Raw genomic sequence first — 17,762 nt, 5'->3', positions numbered from 1 at the left:
GGACTCGTTTTCTTTCACAATTAAGGCAATGCACTGTGGTAAATGTGGTCATTTTGCGGTACTGTACTTACTATTTATGTCAAACTAGGCTACCATGACTGTAAATTGACCCATATTCAGAAGCAATGTGTTGCTTCTGTGGATGTGAAGTTTATTTGTCCAATAAATAAAAGATTTCTTTACTCAAAATTTCAGATTTTTGTACAGACATTTTGGTTTTGTTTGGTTGTTTTTTAGAATAAAATTATCGCCCTTAAAGGTAGGAGACGGGGGACGGGACTTTTAAAGCGCTTGGTCTTTAAATAAAGTCTTCAATACACAGTGAAGCCGCTGATGAGAATCTAGAAAGGTACAATTCCTGTTTTCCCATCATTCAGTGAAGTGGTTAGTGTTAAAACGCACTTTTACGAAGGGTTCATGAACTCACCAATCATGTAAAGCCGTTCAATTAAAAAAAAAGTATTTCTTCTTCTGACTCATAATTATGTGATATGAAGTACACGAAGCCTTCCAGAAAACATCAATAGCATGTTTTTATGTTTTTTGAATTCAATATTTGTTCTGTGTTCTTGCCTCCGTCCCACATTGTGCGGTTTACAGGGAAACTGTGACCTCGTCTCGGGGCCGGTGGCGGCTGCTTATATTTCACTGCATCCTGACTTCTGTGACATGTACTAGCCTATGTTGGACGGGGTGTGTGTGTCGGGGGGAGGCGGGGGGAAGGGTACAAAGAGGAAGAGGGTGTGTGTGTGTACAACTCTGTGTGTGTGGTTTCAGGAGGTGGGGGTGAAGAATGCTTGGTATGTGCGGACGACGACAACATGAAAGGCGGCGAGGGTTGAGCCCAAACTGATTGTGCTTCCCAAAACCAAACCCAAACCCGCTTTGTGTCTGAATTTCGACCGAGCCTCAGACACCACACGTCCGTTTATCGCAATAAGCAAGCGTCCGCTGCGAGTTTTTAGGTGGCGGCAACGCAGTTTATTTGATGTCAAACACCCTGCAGAGGCGGAGATGGTTTAGTCTGTAGTAGGTGGGACTGCCGAGCGGTCTGCAGCAGGACGTCGTAGATCAATGAACCGGACCGGAGGGCTGGTCCATCGCCTGGTGTGCATCTGACTGTATAGATGTAACAGTGTACCTATGCGGGACCGAGGCTTCTTTTTTAAAGTGTCCAGCAGCCGTTCATGATGCGGATGTTATAAAGCGACTGGCTATTTGATAGGCTCCCGAACACCGCTCGGATTTCGTCTCTATAGTGGCTCTCATCGGTGCGATTTTTTTTCCTTTTTTTCTGGGGGGGAGGAAGTAAAATCCATCTGTAACCTCCAGGATGATCTTTGCAAACACGGGCAACCCGCCGAAGACAGCCAATCGTAAGCAGGTAGGCCAAAGACACACACATACACACATTGGGTTTTTCCCCCCTTCTTCCTACTTTTTTTTTTAAATCACACTTTGAGGGGAGAAAATGGGGTGAATAATAGCACATGACATTGGAAAGCCATTTCAGGATTTACATGCATTCACGCCACATTCTGATAATAATTAAACCCCGTTTGGAAAGCAGATCATCTGCTCTCAGCACTTGTCAAAAGGGGAAACCTAATAAGATGAAGATATTTAAAAAAATAAAGATAAAATCCGAGCCGATCTGTAGCTGTACAACCGATACTTTAATTATTACGTTCGTATAACCTTGCTGGCCAACTCTGGTCAATGTGCATGACGGTTGTAGTCCATTTTATAGGTTAATGCATTCTGGTTGGATCCAGAGAGGGGGAGAGAGAGAGCTGGGATGAATGTCAGTGTGCTGGGTGAACTATGCAGCCTGCCTGCCTGCATTCTTCTTTTTGACCTCTCAGGTGAAGAGAAAAGGCTGGTCTGAATGAAGGCCGTGCCCCTGTGCTTTTCCATCTGAAGATGGAAGATGGAAGGAGAGAGGCGACGGGTGTTTAACCTCTGCCGCTAACGGAAATGTGAACCCTGCTTCAGATAAGATGGAGCGAGGGTTCAATTTTCTTGTAATATATATTCATCGGAAGGTACTGTACGTTACTTTGAGGACGGGGATGTGAATCCGATCTCCTATGAATCCCTTCAGGGGGAGAATGAGTCTTCAGTGTAGGTGTTTAATCAGCTATAAGAGGGCCCTGCGAGTAAAATATACCATAGCTGCCCTCTAATGGAGAAGCTTTGATGGGCTTTTTTTTTTTTTTTTTTAGCTTTAAGTTAAGCTTTGTAATTGCACACCAACAAAAGTGTAAGGCCTCTACTTGAACACATAAGAGACCTAACAGATGTTCCTGTGGCAGGAATCAGGTCTTCATGTGTGAAAGAATAATACCTGCTATGAACATTTAGCCATAGTTGGCCTTGTTTGGCCCATGTGCACAGTTTTGGCTCCTAAAATGTGGATTGTATTTCGGTTATGGACAGATGGTGTTATTTCGCCACGCTTTGTCTTTGATCTGATCTGGAGAGGGTTGCGGTGGCTGGTGGGGGGGTTTTAATGAATGAGTAAAGGGAAGGAAATGCTTTGCAGGGCAGTGGTGTGGTTTGGTGTGCAAGTAAGAAAAAAAATGGAAGTGTCTGTCTGATGTCAGACCCAAAGGCCCACCTATAAGAATGCAAAAGAATGCACAGGAAATTTGTCTTTTTACACCTAAGGGGTTAAAGGGCAAACCTTTTACTCAGTTTAAGAAAAGGAAGAGAATTCAAGGAGTTCCTCTGTGACCCTAAGTCAGATAAGCGAGTTAAGAACACGCATGGATCGATGGAAATATGGAAACGTACAAAATTATTATAAGAACATATTCAAGATGTAGGAAAGCTGCTTTTAGGCTGCTGTCCCTTTAAATAATTTAATTTGTTTGACTGCTTAATTTTAGGTACCTCTATGCACAACTGGGTAGTTAATTAGTAACATTTGTTAATATTTGTTGAGGTTTCTGTGATCTGCATCACTGCAAACTCACCAAATGTTTAGCATGCCTTATTCTTTAAAATGAATGTGAGTGGCATACAAGCAAATAACCTAAAAGCAGCTCAAAGTCGGCCAATCCTTGAGTCCTTCTTCTGCTACCAGCGGACCTGTTGTGGTCTCAGGTGTGTCTCGCTGTAGAAAACCAACTGAAATGCAGCTCTTTAGCGAGCAGTGCTTATTGATGTTAGACGAGTACTGCATGGACTAGTGCAGACAGCGTTTTCCCTGTGTGTTTGTCACACTGATGAAATGTTCTTGTGATCACGCTTGACCTGAGTTTAAATTAGATAATCCAGCTCCCGTACATTTCCTAACAGTGTGTTTCCTGTGTGCAGTCCTACCCCATGACTCCGTCCAGTCCCAGCAGCAACAGCAGCAGCAGCACAGGCCTGGAGCAGCTCAGCAAAACGAACCTTTACATCCGTGGCCTGCCTCCTGCCACGACAGACCTGGACCTGATCAAACTCTGTCACCAGTGAGTTTGTGCTCATATACGCTTATGGCTGTGCAAACGAATGTTTTGTCACTTATTGTACTTTGCAAATGAAAAGGGGTTGAATAGTAGCTCTAAAAAAGGACAGCAACAGTTTCTAAAAATACATTTTAATTGAAAGAACATCTGACAAATTCAGGCTCAGATAATGGCCCAGAAAAGGCAAAATATAAGTAGTTTGCGCTAAAATAACTCACAAAATTGAAAATTATTTATTAATTTTTTTATGTAAGGGATTTCTTATGGTACACGAGCGGCACTTCAGTGGTTCACCAGGTTGATAAGCCCCACACACTGGGAATCACTGATCCACAGGTTACTGAAGTCCTGCTATTGACCCATGAGTGTTTTCGCCATGATGGTCCTGCTGTTTAAATTTGCAGCATTAATTTGATCTTTTGTTCAGTGTAATCAGAAACTAGCAATTGTGACCATAAATGTATCAGGAACATGTTAACCGAGGTCCCAGTCCAGGGGTTTCTATCCAGCCCAAATTTATTTTGGAACCACAAGAGTCGTCCCCTGCTGGCTGTTAAAGACAATCCAAAGTAATTCCACCTTAGATTCACTTTTCACAGCTAGAAGCTAGCTCCATTGTTCAAGAGCTGTCCTCTTTATTGGACATCAAAAGGGAAAAAAATTATATTCCCCAACCATTTCGTAAGTAGTTGCTTTCTTGTACTACAAGAAAAACCCTTTAGCAATTGCTTTGGTCACTAGCAGTAGCTTGTCTGCAAACACTTGTTACCTACTGGCCAAGTAGTAAACCCTGAAAAAGTGCTGCACAAACTGGAAAAGAATAATGTTCGTCTAGCTAAGACATTTTAAAAGGCGCATTTTTCACAGTTCTACTGCCATTTTTAGAATAGTTGGCCAGTGTTGGTAGACAAGCTAGCTGGGTTCATGCAGACTACAGGCGACTGCAGCATTCTGCTAGCAACCAAAAACCATCACAACAAAGGTTTTGCCTATCGGTCAGGGAATCCATTTTTCCCAAGAAATGGATGGTTGTCAGATGGTCGCAGACCGGTCTTTAGGCCTGTGTATCTGGGGTTTTATTCACTTAACTTTAAATTGTCAGCATGATTGTCACACGTCCAAAAATGGCAGATAAGTTGATATCTCATGGCTGCAAAATCTCAATACTTTCTATGGTCAGGGTCAGCTTGTCTTAGGACAAAGAACAGAAAATAGAAAGCTAACATCTGTACCAGCACAGCATGAAATTGTTACATTTAAGGTTTTTAAAGCTAATTAGTAAGAATTTAAGAGTGGACATGAGACATATTTTGTTCTTTTGGGCAGAATATATATTTATTTTCAATTCATCACATTGTAGTAAGCTAAGCAGATTAACAGATAGCGTTAGCCATCAAACACCACCTGTGTTGTGTGGACTCCTGCTTTGATATTACGGCTTTTACAATCTTCAGTTTTTGAAGCCAGAGGTGACCATATTTGGACAGGATGATTGGATTTTTGCTACTCAGTGCTTGGTGACAGGAATATTTCATTCACCATATATTCAGCACACTTCTTAAAACTTTCTCCAAAAGGCACCAACACTACAAACACAGTCATTGTCGTTGTCGTTGGATAGTAATTAGTTTAAGTAAATCCTAGCAGTCTGCCTGTTATTGCATAATTTTAAGTGTGAATGCAATATAAAGAGGTGAGTTATGATTTCTTGTTATTATTTTGTGTATAACTGGTTTCCTACACAATAAGAAGAGACCTTTCCTGAATATGCTAAATAAATAGCATAAGTGGTTTAATAGTTACTGAAATTAAAGTAAAATATTACACTCTTAAAAATAAAAGTCTGTTTGATGCCAAAAAATCAACGCAGACATGCAAAAACCATGCTGGTTTAACCGTAGTGTCCACATAAAAGGTGCCAACCACCATAAAGAAACATATAGAAAAGTCACAGCTCATCTTTGGTATGCAAAGCAGATTGCAAAACCCTGATTCAACTGGTGAGAATGCCTTATACGTGCTGATAGTACAGACGCCAGTCTAAGTGGTTAATGTGGTGGGTTGCCATAATTAGTGCTGTTTTGTCCAATCTTTTTCCTTCTGATTCACAAGCAAATGGAAAAGGACGTCCACTCATGTAACCCGCAGCAGCAACAGCAGCTGTTTGTGTCATGTTTGCTTGTGTTTTGTTCGTGTTCCCAGTGGTGTTTGGCAGCACAAAGCAGAAATGAAAGTGCTTTTCATAGCAACAAGGTCTGAATGGTGATGTAAGCTAGGCATTCAGTGTGTATGGCGTGCGGGTAGAGAAGCTCACAGTTTGTGTCAGAGTTCAACTTGAGTGGAAAGTCAGAGATAAAGCAAAGCCTGAAACATGTCAACTGAAACCAGTTACACAGTGTGTGGTTTAATCGTCCTGTGAACTGTTCTTTTCTTTAACCTCACTGTAAAGTTGAATGAAGGCTCTCCATGTAGAGATTTCTCTGGAAACAAATCCAGAGAAATCTGGATCTGGAAATCTTAAATAATACACAATGAGAACAGTCTCAGCTGTTGATTCATCGTTGTCTTTAACAGTAGTCCACATCTTTTGTGCACGCAGGTATGGAAAGATTCAGTCTGCAAAGGCAATCCTGGACAAGACAACCAACAAGTGTAAAGGTCAGTGAGATCAATAAGTTCTAGCTGCCAAAATATACTAACAGTTCAACTTTAAATTAAGTACAGAGACCCACCTAACACGTGAACACTGTTGAATTTCCACACCTATAAATCAGGTGACCTGAAGCCAACTGCGAATACGCCCGGTTTATAATTTTGTCACACAACGTGTGCTGTTGTTTTGCTTCACAGGTGAAAGTGTAGATTGATTGGTAAAATCTTCATTGCATTTTAACACTATGAAGACAGAAGTGTGATAAGTATCACAGAGGTTTCACCGAGTCTCCGCAAATAGATTTAACAGATTTTTACACTTTATGGAAATAAATGGAAAACGGTGCATAATTGCTGGCTGTATAATAAGAAAGCAGATGGTAAGATTCAATGCACTGTTAAAAAATACGGAAAAACTTTCTTCATTTTAAAATGCAGAACATACTGTACTGCATTTTTACAGATCTTTTTCACACTGTTGGAATGCTCTAGAAAATGGTGAAAAGGCATGCATAGAATGTGGGTGAGACATAGATACCGGTTTAAAGGAATAGTACAGCATTTTGATTTCAATACTACAGAAAGGTGGCTGAAAACCAAAGGTTTTGCCCAGATAAACAGGATACAATGCATTAATTATATCCTGCTCATTCTGAAGAGGTCCTGGTAGACGGTTATCTTTTTATCTTTCAACAAAGCCAAGTATAGTTTTTAGTGTTTATTCTTAGCCGAGCTTACCCGCTCAAGGATCTTAGTGTTATCGAGCTTCTGGTCTAACTCTGGGGAAGGAAATGAATAAGCAGACTTCCCAAAGCAATTCCTTTAAAAGATTTCCCACACATCTCAATTACAAGATTTCTTTTATGAGTCTTTCACGTATAAAATATGTTGTTATATTTACGAGAATAAGCAATTTTTATATATATATATATATATATATATATCTCAGTAAGTGATGTTATCACTTACTGACTGCTGATGTAAATACTATTCTGCAAACTCCAGGTTACGGCTTTGTGGACTTTGACAGCCCAGCAGCTGCTTTAAAAGCAGTCCATGCTCTGAAAACCAGCGGCATACAGGCCCAGATGGCCAAGGTGAGTTTGGTACATGCACATGTGCATGTCTGTGCATATTTGTTATGCTTGCGAACATCTCTTTGGGGTTGTGCTTTTTTTCTTCCTTTGTTTTTTAATGCGTGCACGCTTGTGTCCACTGTGTGTTGGGGAATGACATTAGACCGGTCACATGACCTCAGCTGACAAGCTGTTCTTCCCGTGACCCCATTTACTTTCACTGTAGAAACCAGATGTCACATCTCTCTCTGCCAAATAACCTGTCAGTGCAACACATTACCCACTCTCCTTTATACACTATACAGAATTTTACCAGGAACTTTACTGCTATTGGGTATTTGCAGTTGCTATTTATACATAGTGATATCTGCAGCAGTGCTCTGTTATAGCAGCACTTTAAGCGTTGAGGCATTCCCGAGCCTCTGTGGCCAATTGAAAGTAAAGTACACAAGGATATTTTTGCATAATATCTGTGATTTCTCTCATAGTGGGCTAATGTCTTCCAGTCCTTTCCCTTTCACATGCATGCTGCGTGTGATTGAATTCACGGGTTAGAATTCACTGGTGTGCGGTGGCTCACTGGAGACCTGCATGTAGCTGCTTTGTTTGGAGCAAACATGGCTGAACGCAGTTTGTGTGTTGCGGTAGCTAGGCTACGCCGCTCTCCTGCTGTTTCTAGGGAAGACTGTGGAGGCGCTGAGCTGCTGCACAGTGCGGATGAAGTGTGTAACACTGTGTGTGTGTGTGTGTCTGTGTGTGCAGGAGAGCTTGTTTAACCAAATGTTCCTCTAGCCATTAACCACACTTTAGCTGATCTGCGCCCAGGCAAGTTTCATGCAGAGAATTTATTTTTTTTGTGTCGTGCATTCATTTGTCAGTAGAGAAATGGCACAACACAGCCTTTGTGAGTGTTGATTTCATTTCATCGTGACATGATGCTAAAGCATTCAGTGCATTTCTTCTTTTCTGTCTCCTTCCACACGAGCAGCAGCAGGAACAGGACCCCACAAATCTGTACATTTCCAACTTGCCTCTGTCTGTGGATGAGAAAGAGCTGGAGAACATGCTGCAGCCCTTTGGTCAGGTCGTCTCCACGCGGATCCTACGAGACTACAGCGGCAACAGCCGAGGTGTGGGCTTTGCCAGGTCTGTCACAAGAGACTCACAGAAAGAACATTCTTTTCTTTTTTTCCCCTGTTTGATCGGTATTAAAGGAGGTGCAACATAAACCTTCAGCAAACCTATGATGATGAATTGCGTTATGAAGTAGCAGTGGCACTGTGCAGCTCCTGTCCTAGCACAGCAATCTGTAACCTGCCTTCCTTTATTAGACATAGAATTAACAGTGCATTAGTTACTGTTACCGTTTGCTTTTGACATTGTGTAATACAATAGCTCACTTGAGGTACCATTTTATTACAATGTAGAGCAAACAAGCCTGTGTTCTGCCCTCAGACTTATTAAATAGAGTCAGTTATGGCTCATTGTCTGTGTAAGACATGCTTTTGCATAACACTGCTGTCAGTAACAGCAAACACGACGCATACAGGCTGTGTTTGTGTTGTCTGTGTTCCTCCAGAATCTGGCGTTACAGTGCAAAACCCAAAGCAGTCATCGATAACTGGACATATAACCCTATACTGCCTCCTGTTTCACTTCACATATCTATGCCGGTTGTTGGCTATAAACCCTACAGAATGTAAATGGTCACAAAAATGAGAATCCGAGTTATTCCAGTCATGCCAGCATCACTGCGTTAAAGAAGATTGCACTTTAGATGATCTCTGTGTCACTTGATGATGAGTCTTTGTTGTTGTTTCATCCTCTCCTCCATCAGGATGGACACAACAGAGCAGTGCAATGCAGTCATCTCCCACTTCAATGGGAAGTTTATCAAGACGACTTCTGGAGCTCTGGGTAGGGAAGAGTTTCCCCTTTCTGGATACTTTCCCACAGATGAAAACCGCAGATGCGGTGATTAATAATTGTTGAGTGATTGTTAACATGTCAGGGTTTTTGTTTTTGTTTTTTTTTTCCACATCCCTCCTCCCCAGCACCCTCTCAGCCCTTGCTGTGTAAGTTTGCTGACAGTCAAAGGAAGAAACATGCTCACGGCGGATTTGTTCCCAACGGACAGACAGCGGATCTCAGATTAGTACGTAATGTCATCTATCTTGCATGTATGCGACCTCGTTTTTATTACTGAGAATCAATCTTCTTCTAACAAGTCTATCAAGAATATTGTATGGGTCTGTTGAGCCATACCGTTGAAATGAAAGGGTAATTTCACCAATTATGGTTTCATGGTGTTTTACTGTTACGCTAAAGTAGTAAGAACTAATAATTCAGTTATGTAATTCTACCTTTTTGATGGTTTTGTCATTTAGGGGGCAATGACTCTCACTTATGACCCCTCCTCAGCAGCTATACAGAACGGGTAAGTTGCACTCTGGTTATAACAGTTCATGCCCTCATTTCACACTTTACTAGCCTCATAATTCCCAAGCTTTGTTGTAAAATACTGTCTTGTTTCCTAGGTACTATGCTTCTCCTTATCCAGTCACCAACAGGATAATGACTGTGCAGCCCACAATGCCTCCCTACATGTCTCCAGTCTCTGCTTACCAGGTACTGCACAATATCCCTTTAATGGGCCAAGAAAATCCTTTCTAAGAGCTGAACCGCTTTCTCGATACTTGTCCGCTCCTCTGTATTCCACATTTGAGGTTACAGTGTGTGGGCTGGTGGATCTTTTTGCTTGTATATGCAACTTACACTGGCAGCCTAGTCACTGTGTACCCCACCTCTTGCTCAATGCTTGCCGGGATAGGCTCCACCCCTCCAACCCCCACATCCTAAATCAGTTAAGATGGATGGATGAATGTAATTTTCCTGGGCTGCCTCAGACGTTGGAAGCTCCATGTGGTTTTACTTTTTTTTTTTTAAATGTGTGAACAGAGCTTGTGTTATCTGACAGTAAGCTTAGGAGTTCGCTGGAACAAACTCGTCATTTGAGCAGGCACAGTCATCATCTCTGAGTCAAGGTTTCTCTGAATTCTCACGTCTTCCTTCCTGTTGCCAAAGAGTTTTAATGAATGACATTCTGTGTGGAAAATACCTCAAACCACTGAAAAGGTCTGTCACTTGCACAGGAGGGATAAATTTAAGTTTTGATTTGAGTTTATTTTTTTTCACCAGCCATCTGCCAGATGGTCGCAGATAAATTCACTTCAGAGTTTTAAGAGCTGTGTAGTAGATACTCGGATCACGTGAGGAGTTAATCACGAACTCCAATAGATTCTTAACCTGTTTCCAAGAAAGCAATGCCTTTACATTTGCAACACTATGATCTTCTACTGCCAGAGCTTTCCTGTATATTGCCCATACCAAATTTAAATGATAACTGTTTAACATCTAACAGGCTTACATTTATAGTTAAACGAGGAAGGCAGCTGATTACAACAACAAATCAGCTTAAGCTTATAAAAAACTGTAAAAACAAATCTTTAAAAAAAAGGGTTTTCGGGGAAAGAGCAGTTCAGCAGAAGTAGGGTGGACCTCACCCAGGCTGTTAGTAAGGCATATGAACTCCTTAATGGAGATGATTAGGCTCAGTACTGAAGGCAGAACTGGAGTTATGAAGCCACTGGTGTGCTTAGTGCCACGCAAGAGAAGCAACCAGGCTTTTACTTAAAAAGATGATGGCTTTGGATATTACTGGGGCTCTTATGTCTGAGCAGGAGTGTGCTGTCTTTATGATGATAGATAGCGTTTATGCTGATTCGCCTGTGGCTTGTGATTCAGACTGTTAGAATCATTCAATTTCTATCCTAGTATGCATCCTAGTTTCTTTGTCATATATATTAATTCTTAAATGGCCAAAGGTTCAAATGATCCATTACTTTTGAACTGTAAATTGTGCAGAGCTACTCTTATACAGTCCACAAATAAAACTACTGAGGTGGAGATGAGATAAAAATATTTTGCATTTGTAAATGGGCGACACGTTTTGCTGCTTTCATCCTCTTTCTTTGCATCTGTCTCTCATTCTGCCTCTCTCGTCATTAGGTGCAGAGTCATTCTTGGGTGGCACATCAACCATACATCATGCAACACCCGGTAAGGCAGCTGCAGCCACGGCTTTATAAACTGCGTCGTGTTCTGTGCACAGGAAATGGGTGTGTGGTGCCACTGCAGCTAAACTTCTGAGCTCATAGCCGCTCACAGTGTCACTTTATTCCCCCTGTTCTGCTGATGCAGTCAAGTCCAGCTACAAAACTTCCCCAAACACATGAGAAGGCCAGAGGCTGAGACAAGTTCTGGGAAATAGCTGCTGCATGCTTTAAGTGTGTGTTGGACTGCGTATGAAAGAGAAATGGAACAACTAAAGAGGCTTCCAGCCACTGCCCCCCCCCCCCCCCCTTCTCCCGCTTTCTGGATCCAGCAGGAAATGCCTGAAGCAGAGACAGTCTTGTGACTCTTTGACTCTTCCAACAGATGGTTTCCAGTGGAACAAGTGTCTCTGCTGATCTGCCCCCTCCCCCATTTTTTTTTTTTTTTTTTTGTTAGGAAATGGTCCGTTCCCTGAGGGCATCATGTTTAAAGCAATACTCCATCTGAAAACTGGCTAGAGCTGGCAACACCACACCTTTTGCATAATTTACTAGCATAGAAGACAATGTTCTGAATGTGCAGCGTTTTCTTTTGACCTGAAACTACTACACCGTCACAGTTAGTGTTACGGATGTGTTTCGAAAGCCTGTCCTTTTCCCCAGCTCGCTGGCCTGTGCTGACCCGTATATATGTCAGAGAGTAACACTTGTTATTTTTGTACCAATCACTGCCTTCCCTGTGTGGTGTTGTTGTTTTTAAATAAATGACTTGACTCATGTGACGTGTGCCACAAAACTGAGCCACTTTGTGTTTTCAGGCCTCTGTGATGTCGCCCTCTGTGGATCCCTCCATGTCACTGCACCCAACAGCCATGATTACTCAGCAGATGGGCCAGCTGTCATTGGGAAACACTGGAGCGGTGAGTGGAATTCTGGGATATCTTCCATCTCTCATGCACACACACACAGCACTAATCAAATGAAATCTGTGCTACCATTAAACAGCACACTAGCAGCAATTATGATTATGATTGCAACACTGTGCACAGATATCTGTGAATTGGCAAGATGAAATCTTTATTTTTGGTTATTACCAGCTGTAGTATAGCTGGCAATTGCACCTTGTGAGTGTGTGTGGTGTGTGTGTGTCATTATTGCAAATAAGGTCATGTTAATTTTTTAAAAAAAGGGCCTTTGGCACACTTTTCTTATTGAGCCTGAGCCAGAAGACACTTTTTTTTTTTTTTTTGTGCTTTAAGGAAGTTAAATTCATTCATACGTGACAGATGTTTTGGGTTCTTATAACTGCATCTGGGGATATGCAGATGCAGTTATAAGAACATAACATGAGCATCTAACTGCTACAGTTACAGGAGGTTTTTTTGTCAACCAAACTTTGACATTCTCCTTTGGATAAACGTCATCCTGAAAATGCTGTGCACATAAAGTTGAGTTGCCTAACTGTCTTTCATGCATCTCCATAGGTAATATACTATTGAATTATTTTCATTTTTTTCTTATCTTTCAGTATATTCCAGCAAACCCAGGTGTCCAGGGAGCTTACATGCCTCAGTATCCCACCATGCAGGCAGCACCGGTAGGTTTATTCTATCTTTATCATATTCAACTTTTCATTTAAAATGTTCAGCTTCTGCCTTAACGGTGTCGTACGTCTTAAAACAATAAACCGCTTAAGCAAAATTGAAACAGCCAGTCCAGTTGCCTGTCCTTCATAAGGGCCTGGATTGTTTTTGAGGTGCTTGTCCTCTAAAACTATCAATTATCTCAATGCACACACAGCGAGGATGGTTATTATCAGATTCTAAATGAGAGATGCTGATGTTTTGCTTTTCAGGAAAATGGCACGCCGCAGCAAGTGGATTCCTCCAACAACTCGTCCCCTTACAGTCAACTCAGCAAGTAGATGCAGGTATGCTTTGGTTTCCCAACGTAAATCTCAACAACTTGAGTGTTTACTTCAGCAGCTTCACTGACACGTAACAGTCAAGTGGACATCCTAATAAAGCCCCGGGATGAATTTCTGTAATGATACAAAACTTTTGAGGAGAAACCTTTGTGCGAACGCAAAGTACTGTAAATGTTTATATAAGCTACTCTGTTACAGTTGTCTCTTTTATTAAGTTAAGCGTTGGGCCTCACTCGGCTGCCTGAGTGCACACATAACACCTGAGCAAAGGCATGTTGAGTCAAGCCCTACTGACTTATTTACCACAAGATCACAAACATACTGAAAATGTAGATTACAGACTCGTGGGAATGTATATGTCTGAGTTCAAATCATTAATTTAGTCGGTTGTGATTGTTATGTCTGCTATGCTCCATTTAACCTTTGACTGTTGTGTTTGTGCGACCCTATGGTTTAGCTAGCAATGGGCCACCCTGAACGACGAGACTTCTGTAGTGATTAATTGCACTGTTCAGGATTGTTGTTCAAATCTCAAGTGTGTTTATAGATATACACCGGCCACTTCATTAGTTATACCTTGCCTGTACCAGTTTGGACCCCCTTGTGTCTTCAGAGCTGCCTTGAGTCTTTGCGGCACAGATTCAACAGGTTGCTGGAAACATCCCTCTGAGTTTTTGGTTCCATATTAACATGATAGCATCACAGCCAGTTTCTTCACTTTTGTCATATTCACATGGAAATAAGTTGACTGCGGATTGCATTTGAGTACAGTCAACTTATTTATGTTATTGGCCAATTACCATATTTTTCGGACCATAAGGCGCACTGTTGATGAACGGGTCTGTTTTCATTAATAAGGCACACTGGATTATAAAGCGCATTAAGCGAAACAAAATCAGATAAGTCAAACTTTACTCAAATCATTCTTCTTGCTTCCTCCACTTTCGTACCATTGATTCATTAATGTTAAATTCACTCACAGCTGCTCTATTCTCATGTTGTTGCAGTATATTAATGACTAACCTCTTATTGTGGATGGATTATCTCAGTTGTTCTCCTGACTGAAGTTTGTTCCATTTACAGCAACCTGCAATGCGATTGTGTTTGTCCCTAACCATCGGGAACCCTCACGTTAACTTTTATAGAGTGGAAAAAGTTAGCATTCATCCTCCAGCTTCACTGTGCTAATGTTATGCTAACATAGCTGTGTTGCTATCGATCACGTAGCACATCATTGTATACCAGCTAGCCCAACTTCAGTAACTACTACAAAAGTCACTGCTGTGTAGTTTTCTGTCTTCATTTATGTTGGAAGTGATAGCAGAGCTGTACGTTTTAATTCTTTCAGCAATCTCTCAGTCAGAACATGCTATATCATGTTTAGGTGGAAACTAGCGAGCTAACTTCCTGCTAATTTCTAACTCCGTTAAATTTAATAAATTCTGGTTTTATGGATGCCTGGATGTTAAACTTAATTGTTACACCCGGTAAAGCAGAAACGCTGATCATTTTATTAAAGATGATAGAATTTAGAGGGTTTTTAACTCGAAGCGAACGGAGTTTTGGACCCAGATTACTCCGCAAGGCTCCTGACTATGGGAGCCGTAATGCTCCGACAATCCGGTGCGGCTTCGTAGCTTACCAAGGTCGTACTAAAACATTTTTTGACAGATTTTTGAGCACCGTGTACCACATAAAATCGGTTCGAGGTCAGTAAGCACAACCAGAATTCATACATAAGGCGCACCGGATTATAAGGTGCACTGTCGATTTTTGCGAAAATTAAAGGATTTTAAGTGCGCCTTATAGTGCGGAAAATACGGTAGATATTTGCGTTAAGGAGCAGCTGACCTGTAGCAGTTGAGTGTATTTTTGTGGCCCCTGTTTAGTAAAAAATCAAGTTTTATATCTCTGTTTCTGCTTTCTTTGTCTTTCAGGCCACATTCCTGTTTTGTGAGCCAGTTGGCAGGTGGGAAGTTGCTGATGACATCACAGGAATAACAGTCTCTGTCTGCTGATTGGACCAGAAACATGAACTTTTTTTTTTTTTTTTTTTTTGCACAGCCCCAACATTTGTAGTTGAAAATGAGGACAGTGTAAACAGACTCAAGCAGCCAGCGAGTCACAGGGGGGGAAAAGGAGAAAAAAAAAAAAAAAAGAAAAACCAAGATTTATTTTGATAAAAAAAAAAAATACAAAATGCTGTTCTTGTTTTCCTCTTTTTCAAGGATTCTCAAACACTTGCCAGATGACCCCCGTACCTCCCTCCATCCCCACCTGTGCCCATTCACCCTCACCTTCCCCATTCAAGTACGATGTGGTAATAAATGCATGAGATGGAGATATCACTCCCTCCCTCCTTATCCCATCAAGGTTTCTATGATTTGATAGTTCCTTTATTCGTGGTATATGGACAAAAACCTTGCAGACCTCGTTTGCACTGAATTTTGAAGTTTTAAAATAACTTCACTTTGGTTTTCGACTTTGCCACAGCTCAGAAAACTGCACTCGACAGTTGATACGAGTGACCATTTCATTAGGAATTTACTATTGGAAAAGGTGCCTTCCTTACGTGATATCGAACATTCTCCAACCTTGTTTCATCAAAACTTGATCAGGTGTCACATTTCTTATCGGACTGAGCAAAATGGTGTGTGTGGAATCACAAGGCTTTCCATTGAGCGTTGCGCTATCTAGTCGTCTGGTAGCAATAAAGAAAATGAGAGTCCCGCGGCAATACTGAGAAATGAGAACGGTGACAAACTCAGAGCAAGGGAAATCCTTATATTCTTCTTTCCTTTTTTACAAAAATAAATAAATAAATAAACAAAACAACAACAAATTCATGACATGATTTGAAACGAGAGCTGTACTTTTATGAAATTGCATGTATCTCACCCAGGCGGCATCGTTTTTGGGAGGGTTTTTGTTTCTCTTGTGGTCACTTTGACCCGTAATCTACCTCATGGTTCTGCTAGCGTCCGCTGGGGTGGTGGGGTTTGCAGGTAAAGCCCCTTTTCACCAGGGTGGACAAAAGGGGAACAGAAGCCACGCTCAGGAGCTGGCTAAACAGGACTTCTAACATTTTTCTCCCACATGCAGCATTACACTTTCTGATCTTCAAAAAGGCAACATTGTGCTTTATTTTTTATTTTCCATCCGTATTTGTCATTGCTTCTGTTCCGGGTTTTCTTTTTCTAGACATTACGAGTGCTTTTCAGGTGCGATGCTCCTCCTTTTCAAAAGCAAGACAAATACTGGCTTCTCTGTAAAATAGATGGCTTAGTGTGTGCTTGAAACATATGAAATGCAGGCAACAGGAATTTGCTGCATTCTTCTGACTCTGACTTCTATTTTCCCTCTTCAAAATTAATATTACGATTTTGGTTACTCTCCATTTAACAATGTAGATCTCAAACTATTTGGATGAGTGGGGGGAAAAAAACCCAAATCTTGCCTTACCTTGTGCAAAACAAAATATATGCAACAATCATGGATGGAATACTTAAAAAATAAAATAAAAACTGCGATATTTCATTAATATTAGATGGATGGTGAAATCACACGGCTGATGTGTTTCTTAAGAATGCGATGTGTAAATTATATGTTCAGGGCCAAAAGTGAACAGTTTTGTGTTCTTAGCTTTTCTTCTTGACATTTACGATGTATTACTTCTACACCACTCTGAGACAAGAGAAATGGTAAAAGATGTATGGTCACCGTTCATCTGCCCACAATCAATAGTAAGCATTAAATGCTCAACGTAGAAAAATACAGCCAGGCCTTACCTGAGTGTACTTTCCCTTACTGAACATTTGTTGCTGGAAAAAAAAATGTAAAAATGAGGAAAAAAAAGAGAAAAAAAACCCATTGCTTTCACCTACCACCTTCTGCTGATTCTCAAGTTTCCCCTTGCTCTTTCCTTGGAACAAAACCAGTGCTGAATAAAATGCTCTTTTCTTTTTCAGACGTGACTCCGATCTCTTTAATTTAATTGACTGACAGACTTTACGCATTAGTTCACGTCTCTGTACTGTACTGTACTCTGGGGCTAGCTAACTGGACTTTTTAGGTATGTTACACTCACAAGGATTCCTTAATTGCCACATTTGAGTTACTGACGAGCACTGTGCTTGATAAGTAAATAGATTATCATAATAAATATAAATTGGTACAATATAATGCCTTGGGACCAGAATCAGCCTGGGAAAAACTTGGATGGCTTTGGAAAAAAAAAAAGATGGAGGGCATAAATTCTGGAGTTTTATCTGTATTTTTATAGGTTTTATAGCTTTTCTTGCTGATAAATAGCTTCCCCGCAGCCATCATACCACACAGCTAAATGTAGTTAAGTGATAGATAAAGAATTAAATGACAGGAAAGTTCTTGTTCTTCATTTTCTACTATAGAAATTTAGCTTAAAGAAAAAAAGGAAATACTTTATCAATCAGCAAAAACTTTTCCATTTTATAAAAGTGAGCTACCAGAACCATTTCCTCTAGTTTTACACATTTATCATGTAGAAAAATTGAGACGT

General features: G+C 40.9%; 1 protein-coding gene across 1 annotated transcript; it reads left to right on the top strand.

Annotated features, from left to right (window-relative positions):
- The first annotated feature begins 784 nt into the window (after positions 1–784).
- On the top strand, positions 785–17,192 carry rbms1a (RNA binding motif, single stranded interacting protein 1a). The gene is made up of 14 exons (XM_040010733.1): positions 785–1,384; positions 3,322–3,461; positions 6,058–6,116; positions 7,116–7,207; positions 8,175–8,332; positions 9,024–9,103; positions 9,241–9,341; positions 9,574–9,623; positions 9,724–9,814; positions 11,255–11,305; positions 12,117–12,218; positions 12,827–12,895; positions 13,154–13,228; positions 15,163–17,192. The coding sequence occupies exons 1-13, from the start codon at positions 1,334–1,336 to the stop codon at positions 13,220–13,222; spliced, it is 1,113 nt and encodes a 370-aa protein (XP_039866667.1). The 5' UTR covers positions 785–1,333; the 3' UTR covers positions 13,223–13,228; positions 15,163–17,192.
- The last annotated feature ends 570 nt before the right edge of the window (positions 17,193–17,762 follow it).

This window comes from Simochromis diagramma, unplaced genomic scaffold (genome assembly GCF_900408965.1).
Source record: "Simochromis diagramma unplaced genomic scaffold, fSimDia1.1 OVJJ01000603.1, whole genome shotgun sequence".
In the NCBI taxonomy this organism is placed as follows: Eukaryota; Metazoa; Chordata; class Actinopteri; order Cichliformes; family Cichlidae; genus Simochromis; species Simochromis diagramma.
Note: the sequence above shows the minus strand (reverse complement) of the source record. Positions and strands in the feature narration are given on the sequence as shown.